The sequence below is a fragment of the Aethalodelphis obliquidens genome, unplaced genomic scaffold (genome assembly GCF_003676395.1).
Source record: "Aethalodelphis obliquidens isolate GAN/ISIS:26980383/991018 unplaced genomic scaffold, ASM367639v1 scaffold31, whole genome shotgun sequence".
Classification (NCBI taxonomy): domain Eukaryota; kingdom Metazoa; phylum Chordata; class Mammalia; order Artiodactyla; family Delphinidae; genus Aethalodelphis; species Aethalodelphis obliquidens.
In genome coordinates, this window is record NW_020837975.1 from 21,863,158 (window position 1) to 21,882,155 (window position 18,998).

Consider the following 18,998-nt stretch of genomic DNA (forward strand, 5'->3'; position numbering starts at 1 on the left):
AGTGTCCCCAGTGTTCTATTTCTTGATCTGGGCAGTGGTTTCATGAATATTGGCACTATAAAAATTAAGTTGTACATTTATGCTTTCTGTGTTTTTCTATATGTGTGTTCTACTTCACTACAAAGTATTAAGAATATAAAATGTTTAATTTCCTGACTAGACCCTTGTAGTCAATATTACTGAGTATCACTAAGTGATCAGCATTTTGCCATGTGTTGGGGATGCTGCAGTTAATTGAAAATACAGTGTGATACAACACAGCCATTTCAAGGCTATGATGAGAACTAAATGAACTAAAGCGTCTGGAAGTACATAATCAGTGCCTTGTAGAAAATAAATGATAATTCATTCTTTGATTTTCCCTTCATTTGTCTGTGCAACCAGAGTTGGGATAGTAGATCTCATTCACAGTCCCCATCGCTTCTAGGTCAGGAACAGCAGGGAGATACCAGCATCACAGCTTTTTATTTGTGCTTTTTAATCATAGCCAGGGACTTCCTACATAGGTATGAAAAGTCAGGCATCATGTCTCTATCAAAATGCCTATCTCCTCCAATCCTCACTCCACACTTTGCTTTACTCTGCAAATACTCTTTCCTCGCTAACCACTTAATCATGTCCTAATTCATTCCTCTAAAGGATATTTTTGGCTTTTATTATCAACATCTAACTTAGTCATTCTGTCCTTTCCTGATTTCTACCCAAGACTTTAAATAAGACCTTCTGGTCAGATGTATCTGCTGGAGATAAGTGATGCTGCCTTATTCTTTATCCCTATTGGTTATAGGGAAAAAAAACCCCAAACAGTTATCTGAGGAAGGATGTGGTTTTTCCAGCAAATCTTTCTCTTTCTCTTTCTTTCTCCAAAATGTCTCACTCAGAAGGAAAGAACCAACTCACAGGCCGATAAAAGGGATGATTTTTCTATCTCCAAAAGGAAAGAAAAGATACTTCTAAAAGATCTCATGTTCCTCCCTTATTCATCAAGTATCAGTTTTTTTATATTATACATGACTAGGAGTCCTATATTGTTTATTCCTACTGTCATCACACTTTGTTGTCACACTCTTTGCCCAACCCCTCGTAACTAACCTTGGGTTGCTGAAAGTTTTCCTAGTTAATATTTTTTTCTAATCTCATTCCCATCTTTCTAAAAGATGTAATTTTACCATTTTTACAATGACTTATCTAGCATAGTTTAACTCTGCATATCCACTCTCTCATATTGCCCAATATTATTTAGGTAGGATTACAATTCTGTCATAAAGGACTCTTTACCACCTACTGCCTCCTGACCACTCCCTCCCTCCTACGCATATGATTTCACTGTGGTTCCTATTCCCCACATGTCTCTAAACAACCTGAAACATGACCCCTTCCTCTATGTTCTAAGTCTCACTTCCTCCAGAACTCACGTCTCTACAAATGCTTCCTTGTTATTGTAAATTATGTTTTACTTGGTTTTAATTATTTTGTTTTATCAATTTGGATTTTGATTGTTTTTTATAGATGTTTCTACTGTAGGTCTTGTAACATTGTTTTACTTTAATTTTATATTTCTGTCTTTATTGTGGGTTCTAGTTTTCTTAAAAGTACGATCTAAATCATATATATCTTTTTATCCCTAGCATGTGGCTCCAACAATTTCTCCTACATAGACACAGATAACTATTTCTTCCTAGAAAATGAGAGGATGAACTGACTAGTGACCAAGGGTTAACCAGTCCCAGGATCATGTCCCAGATGACACTCTGTGCTCCTTATTTCATAATTTATTATTAATCACAAAAGATTTTCTGGATGCTTGCTCTTTGGGTCCTTTGAATGTCCTTCATTCTACTTTCTCCCAGTCCTCAATATATCCACAAAAAGTCTCATGAAAACTGTATTCTGATATTTTATAGAATTACCTATTTCAGACCCTCTTGAGATTGATCTCTCATCTCCTCATTCTTCTGTACCAAATGCTGGAGTCCATGAAGTGCAAAGGGGCTAGTGTTAGCCATGTGCTTATTTTGGGCCTCTGGTCAGGAGCTTTCCTAGAATATCCTGTGGGAATCAATAGCTTTGCCCCAGTGTTTTCCCATTATTTTCCCATTATTCACTATCCCTATTTAATGCTGCTGCTGAGGTATTTCTTCTTTTCTTGACTAGACTTTGGTAATCCTGGCCCATGGCACCATCTTGGTTCTCTCTCCATCTCTTATTGTCCTTCTATGGCTCACATGTGGTACTTCCTGTGAACCATCTGTGCTCTTGGTCACAGAACACAATGCTCAGCTTTTTCCCCAGGTCCTATTCCTTCTCCCAAACATTTGCATTTAAAAAATGTTTCTTCTCGGGCTTCCCTGGTGGCGCAGTGGTTGAGAGTCTGCCTGCCGATGCAGGGGACACGGGTTCGTGCCCCGGTCCGGGAAGATCCCACATGCCGCGGAGCAGCTGTGAGCCATGGCCACTGAGCCTGCGCGTCCGGAGCCTGTGCTCCACAACGGGAGAGGCCACAACAGTGAGAGGCCTGCGTACCGCAAAAAAAAAAAAAACACACACACACACACACACACACAAAATGTTTCTTCTCTATCTCCCTTTTCTACACTTACCTTCTTTTATCTGCCCTAATATTCACAAAAATATTTCCAGTTCTCTTGGGACCTTTCATTAAAAAAAAAAATGTTGAGGCAGTCCACGATGCCCATGTAGGAAGACCCTGAACTCACCTCCCATGAACACACTGAATCTACTGCTCTATATGAAACAGTTTCCTCTGAAAAAGACCTGAAGTAGCTGAGCAGCTACTTCACATTGCAGACAAGAAAAGGGCCACACAGAGGTAGGTAGGAGAGGCTGAGACTAGGTCTCGCCATAAACCCCAACCCTGACACAGCAACCGTAATAGGGAGGGAACCCACAGACCTAGAGATTCTTCTGAGAAGCAAAGTGTTCGTACTTCGACAAGGCATCCAACTTTTAGTACCTGTACCTGAGAGACAACCCTCCAAAACATCTGGCTTTGAGAACCAACAAGACCTGTGGGACACTGGCAAACTGAGAAGACACCCTTAAAAGGGCTTATGCACAGATTCACTTGCTCCAGGGTCTAACACAGACGCAGTCATTTCAAAAGGGCCCAGACTTTACTGAAAAAGATTTATTGCTAATCTTTTTTTTTAGACATCTTTATTGGAGTATAATTGCTTTACAATGGTGTGTTAGTTGCTGCTGTATAACAAAGTGAATCAGCTATATATATACATATATCCCCATATCCCCTTCCTCTTGCGTCTCCCTCCCACCTTCCCTATCACACCCCTCTAGGTGGTCACAAAGCACCAAGCTTATCTCCCTGTGCTATGCAGCTGCTTCTCACTAGCTATCTACTTTACATTTGGTAGTGTATATATGCTTCTTATGAACCTAGGGGCAGGACAGGAATAAAGACACAGATGTAGAGAATGGATTTGAGGACACGGGGTCGGGGAAGGGTAAGCTGGGACGAAGTGAGAGAGTAGCATGGACATATATACACTACCAAATGTAAAATAGTTAGTGGGAAGCAGCTGGACAGCACAGGGAGATCAGCTCTGTGCTTTGTGACCACCTAGAGGGGTGGGATAGGGAAGGTGGGAGGGAGACGCAAGAGGGAGGAGATATGGGGATATATGTATATGTATAACTGTTTCACTTTCTTATAAAGCAGAAACTAACACACCATTGTAAAGCCATTATACTCCAATAAAGAAGTTAAAAAAACATATATATCTATGGAATCTAAAATTCAAAAAATTTGAGTTATTTGTCCAGTGCCACATTGTTAGTTCTAGAACTTAGATTATATTATCAAGTCTGAGTATATAGAAATTCCCTTTCTTCTAAGTCAGCATACCCCTTTTGTGTTAGATTTATATATACCACATTATTATATATAAAATGTTCTGCTCTTATTTGCTCAAAATGGTAACTAGTGATTAAATTAATTGAAGACAATGCCAAATGATGATGCAGATATTACTTGCTTTAGGAAGTTAAGGAATAAAAAGATCTTGTGAGCTTGCTATCATAGGGTTATAAAAATAAAAATGTCAATATATTTATTGAGTATTTATTATATGATCAGCACTAGGAAGTGCCACTCTTTAATTTCACACTTAAAAATATACTGTGAGGGGCTTCCCTGGTGGCGCAGTGGTTGGGAGTCCACCTGCCGATGCAGGGGACACGGGTTCGTGCCCCGGTCCGGGAAGATACCACATGCTGCAGAGCGGCTGGGCCCGTGAGCCATGGCCGCTGAGCCTGCGCGTCCGGAGCCTGTGCTCCGCAACGGGAGAGGCCACAACAGTGAGAGGCCCGTGTACTGCAAAAATAAATAAATAAGTAAAATTATATATATATATATATACTGTGAGGGATATACTATCATCAAATCTGTTTTGGAGATCAAGAAAAAAGGCTCATGGATGCTAAAACTGACGTAAGTAGAAGAGCTCATCTTCAAATTCAGAAGTTCTGATTCTACAGCTTGGGATTCTAACCACCATTAGTAGATAGTGGCTTGATTGTGTCTGAATTACTGACAAGATTTCTGATGTTCATATGCACAGTGTGTGTCTTGGACGTGTGTGTGTGTGTGTGTGTGTGTGTGTGTGTGTGTGTGTGTGTGTGGAGGGGTGCTGCAAGGTCTGCTAGATCCAATACAAAAGAGACATACCTACTGTATAGCACAGGGAACTCTGCTCAATGCTATGTGGCAGCCTGGATGGGAGGGGCGTTTGGGGGAGAATGGTTACATGTATATGTAGGGCTGAGTCTCTTTGCTGTGCACCTGAAACTATCACAAATTGTTAATCGGCTATACTCTTATATAAAATAAAAAGTTAAATAAATAAAATAATAAAATAAAAAATAAGATGTAAATGTCTCTTTTTTGTTGTTATTGACAAAAAAGAGACATTTACATTAAAAAAAGAGACATTTACAAAAAAAGAGACATTTACATTCATTCTGCATTTATTAGTTGAAAAGTCCATATGTGTCCACACTTTCTGCAGCCTGCCATGGGCATGTGTTAAAGAATACAAAGAAGAAGTACTAAATATCCTCCTCCTTCTGAGGCTACATTAGCAAGGTGGGCTAAGGTTGCCAAATTGAATACAGGATGCTCAGTTAAATCTGAAGTTGTGACAAACAACAGTAATTTATCAAAATCGAAATTTCACTGGGAATCCTGTATTTTTATTAGCTAAATCTGGCAACCTTAAGTTGGGGACAAGAACTGGACAAACAGTGCTAACCATACAAGCTACAGTGAGCAGTAACTTCACACATTTTAATTTTGTAACGCTGTTGTCATGTGTCGATAAGATACTTGAGAATTTCTGAATAGTAAAATAGACCTGGTCTGACCCAGAGTACCCTTCTTTCTGCCATCATTTCTAGGTGATGGTCTCTACTTAAAGTCTGGGGACCTGCTCATTTTTTTGTAAACTGTCTATATGAGAATATCATCTTCTTCTTAGTTTCTCCCCTTCTGAGGAGACTTGACTACAGAAACAAGTTCTACATCTGGCCAAGGGTGGTAATTTGATGCCTACTTGTATTGTTGGAACTAGGAGACAAAGTTAGAAAATGAAATCGTTGAGGCATGAACAGGAATAAGATGTCTGTGGCTGTAATTTACTACTATAGATAAGTAGTGGACCAGAGGCAGAGAAATTAAGAAAAAAGATGATGTGAAGGATAAACTATGACTTTGCAATTGGTTGGCAAGCAAAGAAATAAATAAACCTTGGTCCTGAACAAATTAATTTTCCTGGAAAAACAGCTCTTCAGTGGGTCTGGATTCTTAAAAAATATAAATTTCAGTGGGACCAAGATTTTCAACAAATGTAATGTCGGCTGCCGCTTGGGGCTGAGGCCTGACTGAGCGGCGGTGTCTCCCGCAGAGAATTTCCTGCTCCAGTTTAAGAGCTACTGTTACTTCACCAACGGCACGGAGCGGGTGCGGTACATGACCAGACACATCTATAACCGGGAGGAGTACGTGCGCTTCGACAGCGACGTGGGCGAGTACCGGACGGTGACCGAGCTGGGCCGGCGGACCGCCGAGTACTGGAACAGCCAGAAGGACCTCCTGGAGCAGAAACAGGCCAAGGCGGACACGTACTGCAGACACAACTACGGGGCTGTGGAGTGCTTCACGGTGCAGCGGCGAGGTGAGCGCGGGGCTGGGCGGCCAGCGGCGGGGGCGCAGTGCGTGTGAGTGTGTGTTTGAAACAAGGACAGAGACAGAGAGACACAGAGACGGAGACAGAGGAGACTGCGTTCGGTAGGCGGGGAGTGTGTAGGGCTGTGAGCAAGTACAAGTTAGGCGGGTTCCTGTGAGAGCCTGTTGTCTGGAGACCGTGTGTGATTTTGTCAGTGACTGTGAGAGGGGAGAGAGCGTGTGTGGTGTGGGGAGGCCCGGGAGGGAGGGGAGGTGTGGCGGGAGGGGTGCAGGAGGGAGGCTCCGGGCGTCCTTGGTGGTCCCTGTGGGGGAGGGGAGGGGGAGGGGAGGGGAAAGGGGAGGGGAGGGGAAAGGGGAGGGGAGGGGAGGAAACCCCAACTGGGGTGGGCGGTTTGGGGATGGGGGAGGGACTTCAAGGTGTCTATGGTTGGGGGAAGGTTTGGGGGAGGAGAGGTGAGGAAAGTGAAAGGATTGGGAGCCTGTGAGGAGAAGAGTCACAGCGTGCTCTGGGCACACACCCTCTTACTCCTGGCATCCCGGAAATAAGTGTGCCGCGTCTGTCTGTGTGTAGGAGCACTTCACTGAGAAAAAGGTGTCAGACTACTTTTTGACAGGTGCAGGCAGGGGAGCCTCTGCGGCTCCTCTGATCTTCCTGAGACTTCTTCTAGGTCTAAATTTTTCGCCTTTTTTTTTTTTCTTAGCCTATATATTTTTACATAGTTGAAATGACTGTGTAATCAGCTTTTGAATTATAATTGTGTTAACACACTGATGTTACTATTTTTATAACGCTAATAGTATTCGAGTAGTTACATAATATTTCTTTTTATAAGTGTAACAATTCACCTCACAATCTCCTTTATCAGATCTTGTTTCAAAGATATATAGTGCCAAGTACTCAGTTTAAAAGTTACATTTTTTATTTTAAATTTATATTTAAATTATATTTATATATATTTATAAATTAATATAAATATATATATAATATAATATATAAATGTATATTAATATAAATATAATAATATAATATATATATTTATAAATTTATAAATTATATTTATATATTATATATTTATATATATATATTTATATTTCTTTGATTTCTAAAGTCCTTGAATATCTCTCACATATTTATTGGCCCCTTGTTACTGCTCTATTATTTATTCTCTATTATTTCTGGAGTCCTGGTGTTTTTCTCAGTGATATAGATTCTCTATGCAGCAAAATTAACACTGTTGATATTTGATTCAGCTTTCTATCCATAAGAGACAGAGCCTGGATTTGAACCCAGGCAACATGGATTCAGAAATGACACTTTTAATTAAATGCCTTGCAAAGAGTTGTAAACACATCAACAATAAACTGCTTCATGCAATGGGAAAAAAAGACACACAAGTATCCTCAGCATCTCTAAAATCTAATGGGTCCATGCGGTAAGGGCTAAGTTCAGGATCATGGTACTAACTCCTAAAGTTGGGCCACATGGCCACCTTTGAGGGAGACCTGCCCAAGGCTGCAGTCTGGGACTGGAGAGTGGATGCAGAAAGGCAGCCAACCAACAAGACTTACTCTGTCTCCCTCACTTATCCCCTCTACCTTTTTCTCTCCTAGTGGCGCCTACAGTGACTGTGTATCCTGCAAAGACACAGCCCCTGCAGCACCACAACCTCCTGGTCTGCTCTGTGAATGGTTTCTATCCAGGCCATGTTGAAGTCAGGTGGTTCCGGAACGGCCAGGAAGAGGAGGCGGGGGTGGTTTCCACAGGCCTGATCGCTAATGGAGACTGGACCTTCCAGACCATGGTGATGCTTGAAACAGTCCCTCAGAGTGGAGAGGTCTACACCTGCCACGTGGAGCACCCCAGCCGGACCAGCCCTGTCACAGTGGAATGGAGTGAGAAGCTTTCTGGCCTCATAAGTTCCCCAGCCACCAAGGAGGGGGTTTTGATTACCACTGATTGTCAGGTTTCTCCTCTCCCTGAACCATATTTTTATTTGCTTCATGTTCTTCTCTTTTTCAGCACAAGTTACTGGGAGTAGCCCTGTGATATCCTGTGATAGAAACCCTCTGATAGTTTGTAGATATCCTTTGATAGTTTCTATAAATACCTATACCCACTGGTGAGACAATTCTGCCTGGCAGGCAGAGAAGAAGTGTCCCTGTTCTGAGCCTCCATGATATCACAATTCATGGTCACCCCATTGCCCAAGGCACCAGACCCTTGGGCAATGTAAGGCTGGGCTTGTGCTTCTGACACTGTTTCTCTGAGATGTTCCCTGTGATCTGAGAAGGGGCACATCCTCTACAATGTAGGGACCTTCCTGACATGAGGGGAGTCCAACCTCACTTCTGCCTTTTATTAGCTCTGCCACCCTAGACAAGCTCCTTAACCTCATTCAGCCCCAGGGTCCTCATCTATCAGATACTGAAGTCTTGTGGCCTTATGTCAGGGCTGTAATATTTAAATGAATTCAGTGCCTTAACCTTGAAGCTACTCAGTGTGATTTAAAGATGTTTTCCTGGGAATGGACAATTACTCTATTTCTTCCAGGGAAGCCTTCTTTCCCCATTCTCAAAGCTCTCAGTCTTAGAGACTGAAATAGAGAAGTTGGATTTGGGATAAAAATCACTAAAACTAGCCTCTTTTCCCAGGGGCACAGTCTGAATGTGCTCAGAGCAAGATGCTGAGTGGAACTGGGGGCTTTGTTCTGGGTCTGCTCTTCCTTGGGGTGGGGCTGTTCATCTACTTCAGGAATCAGAAAGGTAAGGAACCTGTTGGCAGCTGAGACTCCCAACAGACGTTTTGGGGAAGAAATATGACTTTGACCGGTTAGTTCTCTCTATATCAATGACCCTGTATAAAATCTTTCTTTACCTAGTTGACCTCAAATTTCCTGGAAATCCAGAAATTGACAGTCCATGGTTAGCTGTGGTTGAAACATAAAAGGTGATGGCCTGCAGAGATAAGAAAAAGGTTAACATGCATGGAGATTTTGGGTGGAGATCCTGGGGCAAATGCAGGAAGAGACACAGGGGTGATGAAATTACACTGGATTTGTGTGACAGAAGCTTCATCCTCTCAGTGTCTGTTCTCTCTACCCTGGCATCATGTGAAGTGGGTTGTGGTGTTAGAGAAGTCTTAGGAGAGTTGTCTGGGCCCAGGGACATTGTGTTTGGGGATAGATTTACCTCCGTATCTTTTAAGTATATATCTTCCCTCCTCTTTTCCAGAACATCCTGCACTTCAGCCAACAGGTAATGCTCTTTAACTCTCTTTTAGGATCATATTTAGTCTCCCTATAACAGATGGTAGAAGTGACAAGATAGGAGACAGAAATAATGAGAAAGACTTTGGATCTGACTTCTGATCAAGCAGTTTACATTAAAGCTTCTTCTCTCCACTAAACAGAGGGCTTGAACTCTAAAAGTGGCTTTGGCTCAGGGAGACTTAAGAATTTTTCCGCTTCTTACTGCAGTGCTTTAACATGAAGGCCTGAGAGACAGAGAGAGGGAAAAAAGCTGCTTGTAGAGTTAAGACAGGAAATGACTCTGTCCTCTGTCTCCTGCAGGACTCCTCCGCTGAAGAACCTTCTGTCCCGGCTTCTTCATGGCCTAAACAGGTCTCCTGCTTAGCTCTTATTCTTCCAAAACGAGAGTGTTTATCAGGATCTGGTTTGCTCCTGGTTGAGTGACCCTGCAGAAAACGTCCTTCTTGCTGGTTTCCTCAGCCCCCGCGTTTGACCTGGACATTCCTCATATTGTTTGCAACACCTTATCTTCATTCTTTCCTGGTTCCCTCTGTTTTCAATCTTTACTGCCTCCTGTGCACCTGATATCATCTTCTGTCCATATTATTATATAATGTTTTTCTCAAATAAATATGGAGTAACAATCATCTGCTTCATACAGTTTCAAGGAAAGAAGAAGAAAGAAAAGAGAAAGGGAGGATTTCATCGCAAAACTATTAATGGTTATTATTTATATTCCTGAATTTTGGTCACTTGTGGAACTGGAGGTTTCCTTGTTTCTCTCCCTGTTTTTTCCTCGAGTTTTCTGCATTTTGTCATTAGGCATGTTTTCCTGAGCTAGGAGAAAGCCCTTAATTGACCCTATCATGACGGTTTCCTGCATCTTTGTAATCTCAAAGATAAGCACACTTTATAAAAATCTGTTATTATTTAAAAATTGCGAAATTTATAATCATACTCTTTTTCTCTTTTTCCATGATTTTTAAAGAGTATCTAATCCTGGGTTAGTTCACACCTTGATCACCTCTTTAATTAGACTAATGGTGGGCTTCAACATTTGTCTTTTTCTGTCACTCAGATAAACATCAGTGACATGCTGACTCTTTGGCTGGGATGCATTCTTCCCCATAAATAGGTTTTGGAAGGCCATCAGGACAGAGCCACAACTCATGTCAATAAGATGCATTTCTGAGGCCCTCCAGTTTCTGTCACAAACTTACTGTCTTTCAAGGGAAAATCCTGTATGGATCTTATCTCAGCAGAAATCAGAGACAATTCTGAGAAACAAAGGAAAATTTATGAATACAGGGATGTTCATTCAAACAATGAAATATCCTGCAGTTGGAAGACAAATGAGAATCCCTGTTATGGAATAATCCCCAAAATGCACTTTCAGTAGGTATAGGAGATTTGTATAGTATACAACATTTTAAAAAAATAAGATAGAGGAGAATAGAAATATATCACTATACCCTATCTATCTATCTATCTATCACTTACTTACATTTGTAAATATAAACAATGGCAGGAATTTTTTAAAAAATGGTTGCCTTTAGGGCCAGATGAGAGAATAGGTTGAAGGGGACAAATATGAAAGCCAGACTTTTTCGAATATATTTAATAGTTTTAACTTGAGGGACATTCAAATATTTTATGTAATAAAAATTTTAAATCAAAAGTTTAACAAGGAGATACATAAAAACTAAAAACAAACTGGAATGATTAAAACAAACTTGACAAAAAGTATATGATGGGAGACAAGCTAGAAAAGTAAATCAAACTTTTTTTGACCCTTGCATAAAAGATTGTGGAACTATAATTGTAAATACGTATATAGTTCTAAATTCCAAAGACTTTAATAATGTAAGCGAGTTGGATAGGCTCAGAGAAAGGTAATTAAACTGGTTAAGAAGACGGTGGGTTCTGCTATTGTATTCCATCTGAAGAGTCAGTTTCAAATGTAAATCAAATCTAAACAGTAGTTAATAGATTCAGAAGTTTATTTCAAAGTAATAGTTGAATTCTCCACAGTCAGACATAACTATTATTTTATTTTCAAGCAAATTAAAAGCTTATTTTTGCATATGTTAATTATACTGTGCTATTTGTGTGAAACAGGTTATCATCCTGTAGGAGTTTGATAAACCAGTAGTCATGTCTGCAATGTGCATACAGTTGGGATAAGTTCTATTTGATCCCAGGGTTGCACCTTCACTGTCACTTTGTTCTCTGGGATGAAAAAATAAGTTGTCTCATTTTATTTGAGACCTGTGGTGGGAAATGATAAAATAGAAGTAAAGTATACGGTATGCATATATCTATGAAGATGCTTTCTAGCAAGTAGCAGATAATCCAATCTAACTGGCTTTACTTTTCTTTAAGTTATTTATCTCACATAACAGATAGACCCAAGGTAGGGAATCTCCAGAGTTGGTCAATTCATCAGGCCAGTTGCATCACCAATGATCTTAAAGGCAAGAAAAGAGAACTGTTTCTTCTCGTGTGGTTTTATAAGGAGCAACCAAACTTCTTGCAGAGTTTTCCCAATAGACCGACTTCCCCACACATTCGGAGGACCATGGATTACAATGGTAGGCTCAGACAAACCTTGATTCATCCTTTGTGACATGGGCCTGCCTCCCGTGATACACAAGGGAAGAAAAGGTTTAAAATCATCTTTTTTAGAGAGAAAGAAATGGTCCATGGGTAAGGAGGATGATTTTAGGGTATGGAAGTATTAGATTGTGTTTTTAGTGATTTCCTTATGAAGGATGATAGATATTTAATGGACAGCATCATTGCAAGGATTTTTTTTTAGCATTGAGACTTAAATATCAGCTGTAAGCCACTTCCTTCCCCCCAAAAAGCAAGCAAGCAGGAGGATTATTTACTTGATTTTAGAGCATATACTGACTCTTAATTTTGTGAGGAAAAGTATATTTTCCAGGGAAATTTTTTTTAAAGACACATAATGAGGAATGACTCACTTTTTAAAATGCTAAAACCTATTATACCTCTATTTCATTAAGCACTTTTTGGCATTCATTCATTATTTGTTATATACACCAGTAAAACAAAGTCCAGAATTAGATCCCTGGACATTTGACGTTTAGATTTGTATAGAGAGTTTCAAGTTGTTTGTCAGGTATAGCCCATACTCATTCCTTTAAACAAAATGGATACTTCACAAATATGCATGCGCAGATGTTCATAGCAACATTAGTTATTATAACACAAAACTGGAAACAAGCCTAGTATCCATCAGTCAGTGAATGGAAAAACAAAATGCACTGTATCTATACAATGGAAAACTATTTAGCAATAAAAAAGAACAAGTGAAACACATTTAAAGGAATTGATGATACATGATGCAAAATGGATGAACTTCAAATATATACTAAGTGAAATAAGCCAGACACAAAAGACTACTTGTCATATGATTCCATTTACATGAAACATCTAGAAAAGGCAAATTTATAGACTGAAAGCGAATCAGTGGGTCTCTAGGGCTTGGGGTGGGGGTGGGAATTAACTGTAAACAGGAAACTTTTTGGGGTGACAGAAATGTTCTAAAACTGGATTGTGGCGATAGTTGCACATATCTATAAAATTACTAGAAATTTCCCAGTTGAGTATGATGTAAACTGTGGGTTTGCCATAATTAGCCTTTATTATGTTCAGCTCTGTTACTTCTAGATCCATTTTGTTGAGAGTTTTAATCATAAATAGGTATTGAATCTTGTTAACTGCTTTTCATACATTTATTTAAATAATCATGTAAGTTTTATCCTTCAGTTTTTAATATGGTGTATCATGTTGATTGATCTGCTGATGTTGAAACATCCTTTCATCCCTGTAATAAATCCCACATCATGGTGTATGGTCCTTTTAATGTATTGTTGCATTTGGTTTGTTAATATTTTGTGGAGGATTTTTACATGTATGTTCATCACAGAAATTGGCCTGTAATTTTTTTTGTGTGTGTTGTATCTGGTTTTTCTATCAGGGCAATGTTGAATCATAAAATGAGTTAGGAAGCATTCCTTCCTCTTCAATTTTTTGGAATAATTTGAGAACAGTACGTATTAAATCATTGAATGTTTGGTAGACTTCATCTGTGAAGCCATCTGGTCTTGGATTTTTGTTTTTTGAGAGGTTTTTGATTACTCTTTCAATCTCTGGGCTGGTGGTTGGGCTATCAGATTTTCTGTTTCTTCATGAGTCAGTCTTGGAAGCCTGGGTGATTCTAGGAATATGTTTATTCTTCTAGGTTGTCCAATTTGTAGGTGTATAGTGTTCATAATATTCTATTATAGTTCTTTGTATTTCTGTGTTATCCGTTGTTATTTATCCTCTTTCATTTCGGATTTTATTTATCAGATCCTTTTCTCTCTCTCTCTCTCTTTTTTTTTTTCTTAGTCAGTCTAGCTAAAGATTTGAGAATTAAAAAAGAAAAAGTTTTGCCAATTTTGTTTATCTTTTCAGTGACTCAGCTCTTAGTTTCATTGATCCTTTCTGTTGCCTTTTTACTCTCTATTTCATTTATTTCCACTCAGATCTTTAATATTTGCTTCCTACTGTCTTTGGGATTCATTTATTCTTCTTTTTCTAGTTCCTTTAGGTGTAAGGTTAAATTGTTTATTTGAGATTTTTCTTGCTTCTTGAGGTAGGCCTGTATTGCTATAAATGTCCCTCTTAGTATTTCTTTTGCTGCATCCAAAGGTTTTGGTATTTCATATTTTAATTTTCATTTATCTTTAGGTACTTTAAAAATTTCTTCTTTGATTTCTTCATTGACCTAACGGTTATTTGGTAGCATGTTGTTCAGTCTCTGTGTATTGGTGATTTTTCCAGCTTTCTTCTTGTAGTTGATTTCTATTTTCATACCATTGTGATCAGCAAAGATGCTTACTATGATTTGAATCGTCTTAAATTTATTGAGACTTGTTTTGTGTCTCAACATATGGTTTATTCTTGAGAATGTTCCATGTGCACTTGAGAAGAATGTGTATTCTGCTGCATTTGGATGGAACGTCTTTACAGATATTTAAAATCCATCTAGCCTAATGTTTTATTTAAAGCCACTGTTTCTTTGTTGATTTTCTGTCTATATGGTCTATCCACTGATATAAGTGCAGTGTTAAAGTCCCCTACCATTATTGTGTCGAGTGTTGATTTCTCCCTTTAGATAGATTAATACTTGGTTTATATATTTTGGTGCTCCTGTGTTATGTGCACATATATTAATAACAGTTTTGTCTTCTTAATGAATTGTTCCCCTTATCATTATAAAATGTCCATCTTTGTCTCTTTATCTTTTTTGGCTTGATGTGTGTTTTGTCTGATATGAGTGAGGCTCCACCCATTTTCTTTTGGCTGCCATTTCCTTGGAGTATCATCTTCCATCCCTTCACTTTGAGCCTGTTTGTCTTTATAGCTGAGGAGAGTCTCCTTAGAGGCAGCATACAGTTGGGTCTTGTGTGTTAATCCATCCATCCACTGTGTGCCTTTGATTGGTGAATTCAATTCATTTACATTTAGGGTGATTATTGATAAATGAAAACCTAGCACTAACATTTTGTCTTCTCTTTTCTGGTTGCTCTATATCTCCATTATTTCTTTTCTTTGTGTCTCTGTCTGCCATTTTAGTTTGGTGGTTTTGCATAATGTTTTTCTCAGTTTCCTCTTTTTTGTTTCGTGTGTCTGCTCTAGGTTTATGTCTTTTGGTTACCTTGAGGTTTGTATAGAATGTCTTACAGATAAAATAGTCCTTTTTCTGTTGATAGCATCGTATCTCCATTTGCCCATATGGGTTCCATCCTTCTCCTCTTGTTCTCTTATGTTTCTGTTGTCTAAAATTATCCCTTTCCATGTTGTGAGCTTGTTACCAAATTGAGGCAGCTATAGCTATTTTTACTGCTTTTTTTCCTCCCTTTCCCCTTCATGCTATAATGAAGTGTTTTAAGATCTGTTGTGATATAGAGTTGCAATTTTCTGATTCTGTCTGTCAGTATATCACCTTACTTAAAGTTTTGTATACTTTTGCCTTTATGTCTCAGGTAGAAGGGCACTTTCAACTTTTCTTGTAAGGTTTATGTTGGTGACCTCCTGCGGCTTTTGTTTGTCTGGGAAAGCCTTTACTTCTCCTTCATATCTGAATGATAACTTTGCTGGATAGAGTATTCTTGGCTGACAGTTTTTACGTTTCAGAAGTTTGAGTTTGTCATTTCACCTTTCTGTCGAGTTTCTGCTGAGAAACCTGCTGATAGTCTAATGAGGGTTCCTTTGGAGTATACCATCCTTTTTCCTTGGCTGCCTTTAAAATTCTTTCTTTGTCATTAATTTTTGAGAGACTTAATGTAATGTGTCTTGCAGAGGTCTTTTTGCATTGAGATAATTAGGTTTGTTCTTAGCTTTGTGGACTTGCATATCCAGTTCCTTTCACAGGTTTAGGAATTTCTCAGCTATTATTTCTTTGAATAAACTCTTTGCTCCCTTCTCCCTCTTTTTTAATTTTTTTTTGTGATACCCATTATCCTAATTTTCCCTTTGTAAAAGAGTCAAATAATTCTCATAGAATTTCTGCATTTATTTTTAGATCTTGAGTCTCTTTTCTCTTCTACTTGTATCGTTTCTAGATTTCTGTCTTCAAACTCATTAAATCTCTCTTCCATATGGTCTCCTCTATTTCCAATGCTTTTAATGCATTCTTCATCTCATTTATTGATTTCTTCAGCTCTAGGATTTCTGTTTTTTTCTTTTTAGAGTTTCTACCTCTTTTGTAAATATTCCTTATGTTCATTAATTTTATTCCTGAGCTCATTGAACTGCCTTTCTGGATTTTCTAGTAGCTCGTTATTTTGAAATCTCTGTCAGATCACAATAGTCCATGACTTTAAGTTTGGTTTCTGGAGAATTGCCATTTTGTCATTTTCTCTTTGTGGTACCATGTAACAATGGTTCTTCATGTTGGTTGAAGAGTTGTTCCTCTGCTGGTGTATTTGAAGTAGTGAACACCTTTCTTCTTTAGGTAAAGCTTTAAAAAAATTTTAAAACTTTAATTCTGAGTTCTTTCTGTGGTTTCCAGTAGGTGGTGCTACAGCACAGGTTTTTGGTTTCTCCTACTAGCGCTGCCTCTGGTTATGTTTGAGAGTTGGCAATTTCCACCTCTCACTGCCTCTGTCAGAGGTGTTGGCCACCTAGTACCCTCGTTGCTACTGCTTGTACTTCCTGGGTCATTGGTACCTTGCAGCTGCTAGTGTCACTGGAATTGCCACCTGGGGCAATGGGATGATGGGCACTTCTGGATGGAGCATGGGGGTCTCCTGAGTCACAGGCTCTGCTGCTGTTGGGAGGGGAAGAAGAGGGTGGGGGAAAGGGGGCCAGGGTCAAGGGCTTTTCTACTCTGTCCTGAGTTGTCAGGTACACTGGAACCACCACTGTGGGCAGAGACCGGGGGGATGGAGTTGTGGGTTCCTCTGTGATGGAAGGATGGGGTTGTAAATCCCCCTACTGCTGCTGCCTAGTTCCCTGTGGCTGTGGGCACTGTTGTGGCCAGGAGGCTAGAGTCCTGTGCTCCATCTCCCCTGTGGCTGCTGGGTTCTCTAGGGCTGTGAGCTCAGCTGCTTAGGCTGGGGGCGCTGGATCACAGGCGCCACCTTCACTGTTTTCCCGCTTTGCCTCCTTTGTGTGTTCCAGTCCACCCACCTGCAGATATATAGATGTGTGGAATTCTCCGGCATCCTGGTGTGTCAGGCAGGGCCATCTTTGTTGAGTTGTGGATGTTTCAGTGGTTGTAGATGAGGGGGACAGACAAAGGAAACATCTCACTCCACCATGATGATGATGATGTTACTCTCACCGTTTCTTATTAATAATATTTTTTCCTTAAATGAAGAGACCACTGACCTGCTTCTCACTAAGTTCCAGTTTAGTGGTGGTAGCTTCCGAAAACTACAGAGAATATTCTGAGACTATTTGGACAAGACTCATTCTACGCCAACTGGCTTGCTGACAACTAAGACCCCATTTTCCCCAATGTATTGCAACCCTTCAGGCTTACTACAAGTGAGTCCTAGGCTGTGACGATTAGTAGTACTCAAGGCATTCTGTAATGATACAAATTTCAGTCCTCCTGTTGTTCAACAAGTCTGTGCTTCTGATGCCACTTGTTTGCTTGCACGAGTGTTGCAATTTATTTTCCATAAAAACAAACCTGTTGTCTCACACAACAAGAGCAAAGACTAGAACTTCTGTACTGATAACCACTCTCTTCCAGAAACCAGTATAACTGCCTTTTCTTCAGGAAATAAGCCTTTATTTGACACTTCTCTTACAGAGCAGAAGCTGAGCAGGATTGCTTCTCCTCTTGCCTTCCGTGAAGGAGCTCAGCCTCAAGATCACCTGTGGGAGCAATGGTTCGGTGACAATTGCTGCATTGTTTTACGTGAACTGTCCTTCTATTGAATTAATATTGCAGAAAAGTTGAAATATATAATATTTAGAGCAGCACATTTTTATTATTCATAAATGTATACAACGTACAGAATTTAGGTCATTGGTTCATTCTCTTTTAAAATAAATCTGTAAGATTTGTATATTGTACGTGAAATTTATATGAAGAAGTTTTGGTAGTGCTCTCTTTAACTATGTTTCAGTATATATATTATACAATTAGTAAATTGCACATCAAACTTATATGAACAAGTTTTGATACTGTTCTCTTTAATTCTATTTCAGTATGTTCTTGATATAGAATTACTTTTCTTTGCCATTCTTTTTATCCTATAATCTAAGGGGAACCTTAGTTTGACTTTCTCAGATTTTCACATGTCACAACTAGTTAATTCTGTGTAAATTATGATTTTCTCTTGGTCAAATTAAACATGAGATTCTCATGGTTGCAACTGCACAATATCCAATAGTACTGAACTACCACTGGAGTCTTAGGGACATAGATTGTTCTGGAATCCAGGGACAATAGTGACTTCTACCCAACCTCTCCAAGAATTTTGAATTTTCCACATTAATAGAAATATATTATTCCATGGTAAGCAAGATACTATTTCTATTCTACTCCAAAATGTTCAGATTAACACTACGTTATGCCAAGAAATCTAAAATAATGATTGGGGACCATGGATTAGATTTAGGAATTTGGAGGCCTCTGCAACCTCAATAAGCAGGAGACTTGTGGGGAGCAACGGGCATTATTACATAAGACAAATGCAAACACTGTCATTTCCAGAGGAGGGTTACAAAGTTGATGAAGGGAAATTTTAAAGAATTACAATTGCTATACTGTAGCTACTTCAATTTACATGATGCTGTCAGTTATTAAAAGGAGTAGTTTTATTGATACACATATCCGTGAATTAAAGTGATAAAAATAGTTTAAATGTAAGGGACATTATTTTCTTTAGAAATTAAATCTGAGGTGGTATGATGTGATGGCTGAGTTTGCAGGGTTTGAAATCACATGTAACTTGGCTCAATCTGGAGTGTACCATTTACTAGTCTTGTATCCTTGC

General features: G+C 39.3%; 1 protein-coding gene across 4 annotated transcripts in view; it reads left to right on the plus strand.

The window, feature by feature from the left end:
• Positions 1-18,998, plus strand: part of LOC113631214 (DLA class II histocompatibility antigen, DR-1 beta chain) — an 86,441-nt gene that overhangs the window by 57,229 nt on the left and 10,214 nt on the right. Inside the window, exons 3-5 of one of the 4 annotated variants that reach the window (XM_027127521.1) lie at positions 5,996-6,209; positions 7,832-8,113; positions 17,807-17,885. In XM_027127521.1, coding sequence (XP_026983322.1) covers positions 5,996-6,209; positions 7,832-8,113; positions 17,807-17,885 — 575 coding nt within the window. Of the gene's footprint in view, positions 1-5,995; positions 6,210-7,831; positions 8,114-9,840; positions 10,191-17,806; positions 17,886-18,998 lie in introns of those variants that run through there. The other 3 variants (XM_027127520.1, XM_027127522.1, XM_027127523.1) reach the window with 3 other exon arrangements.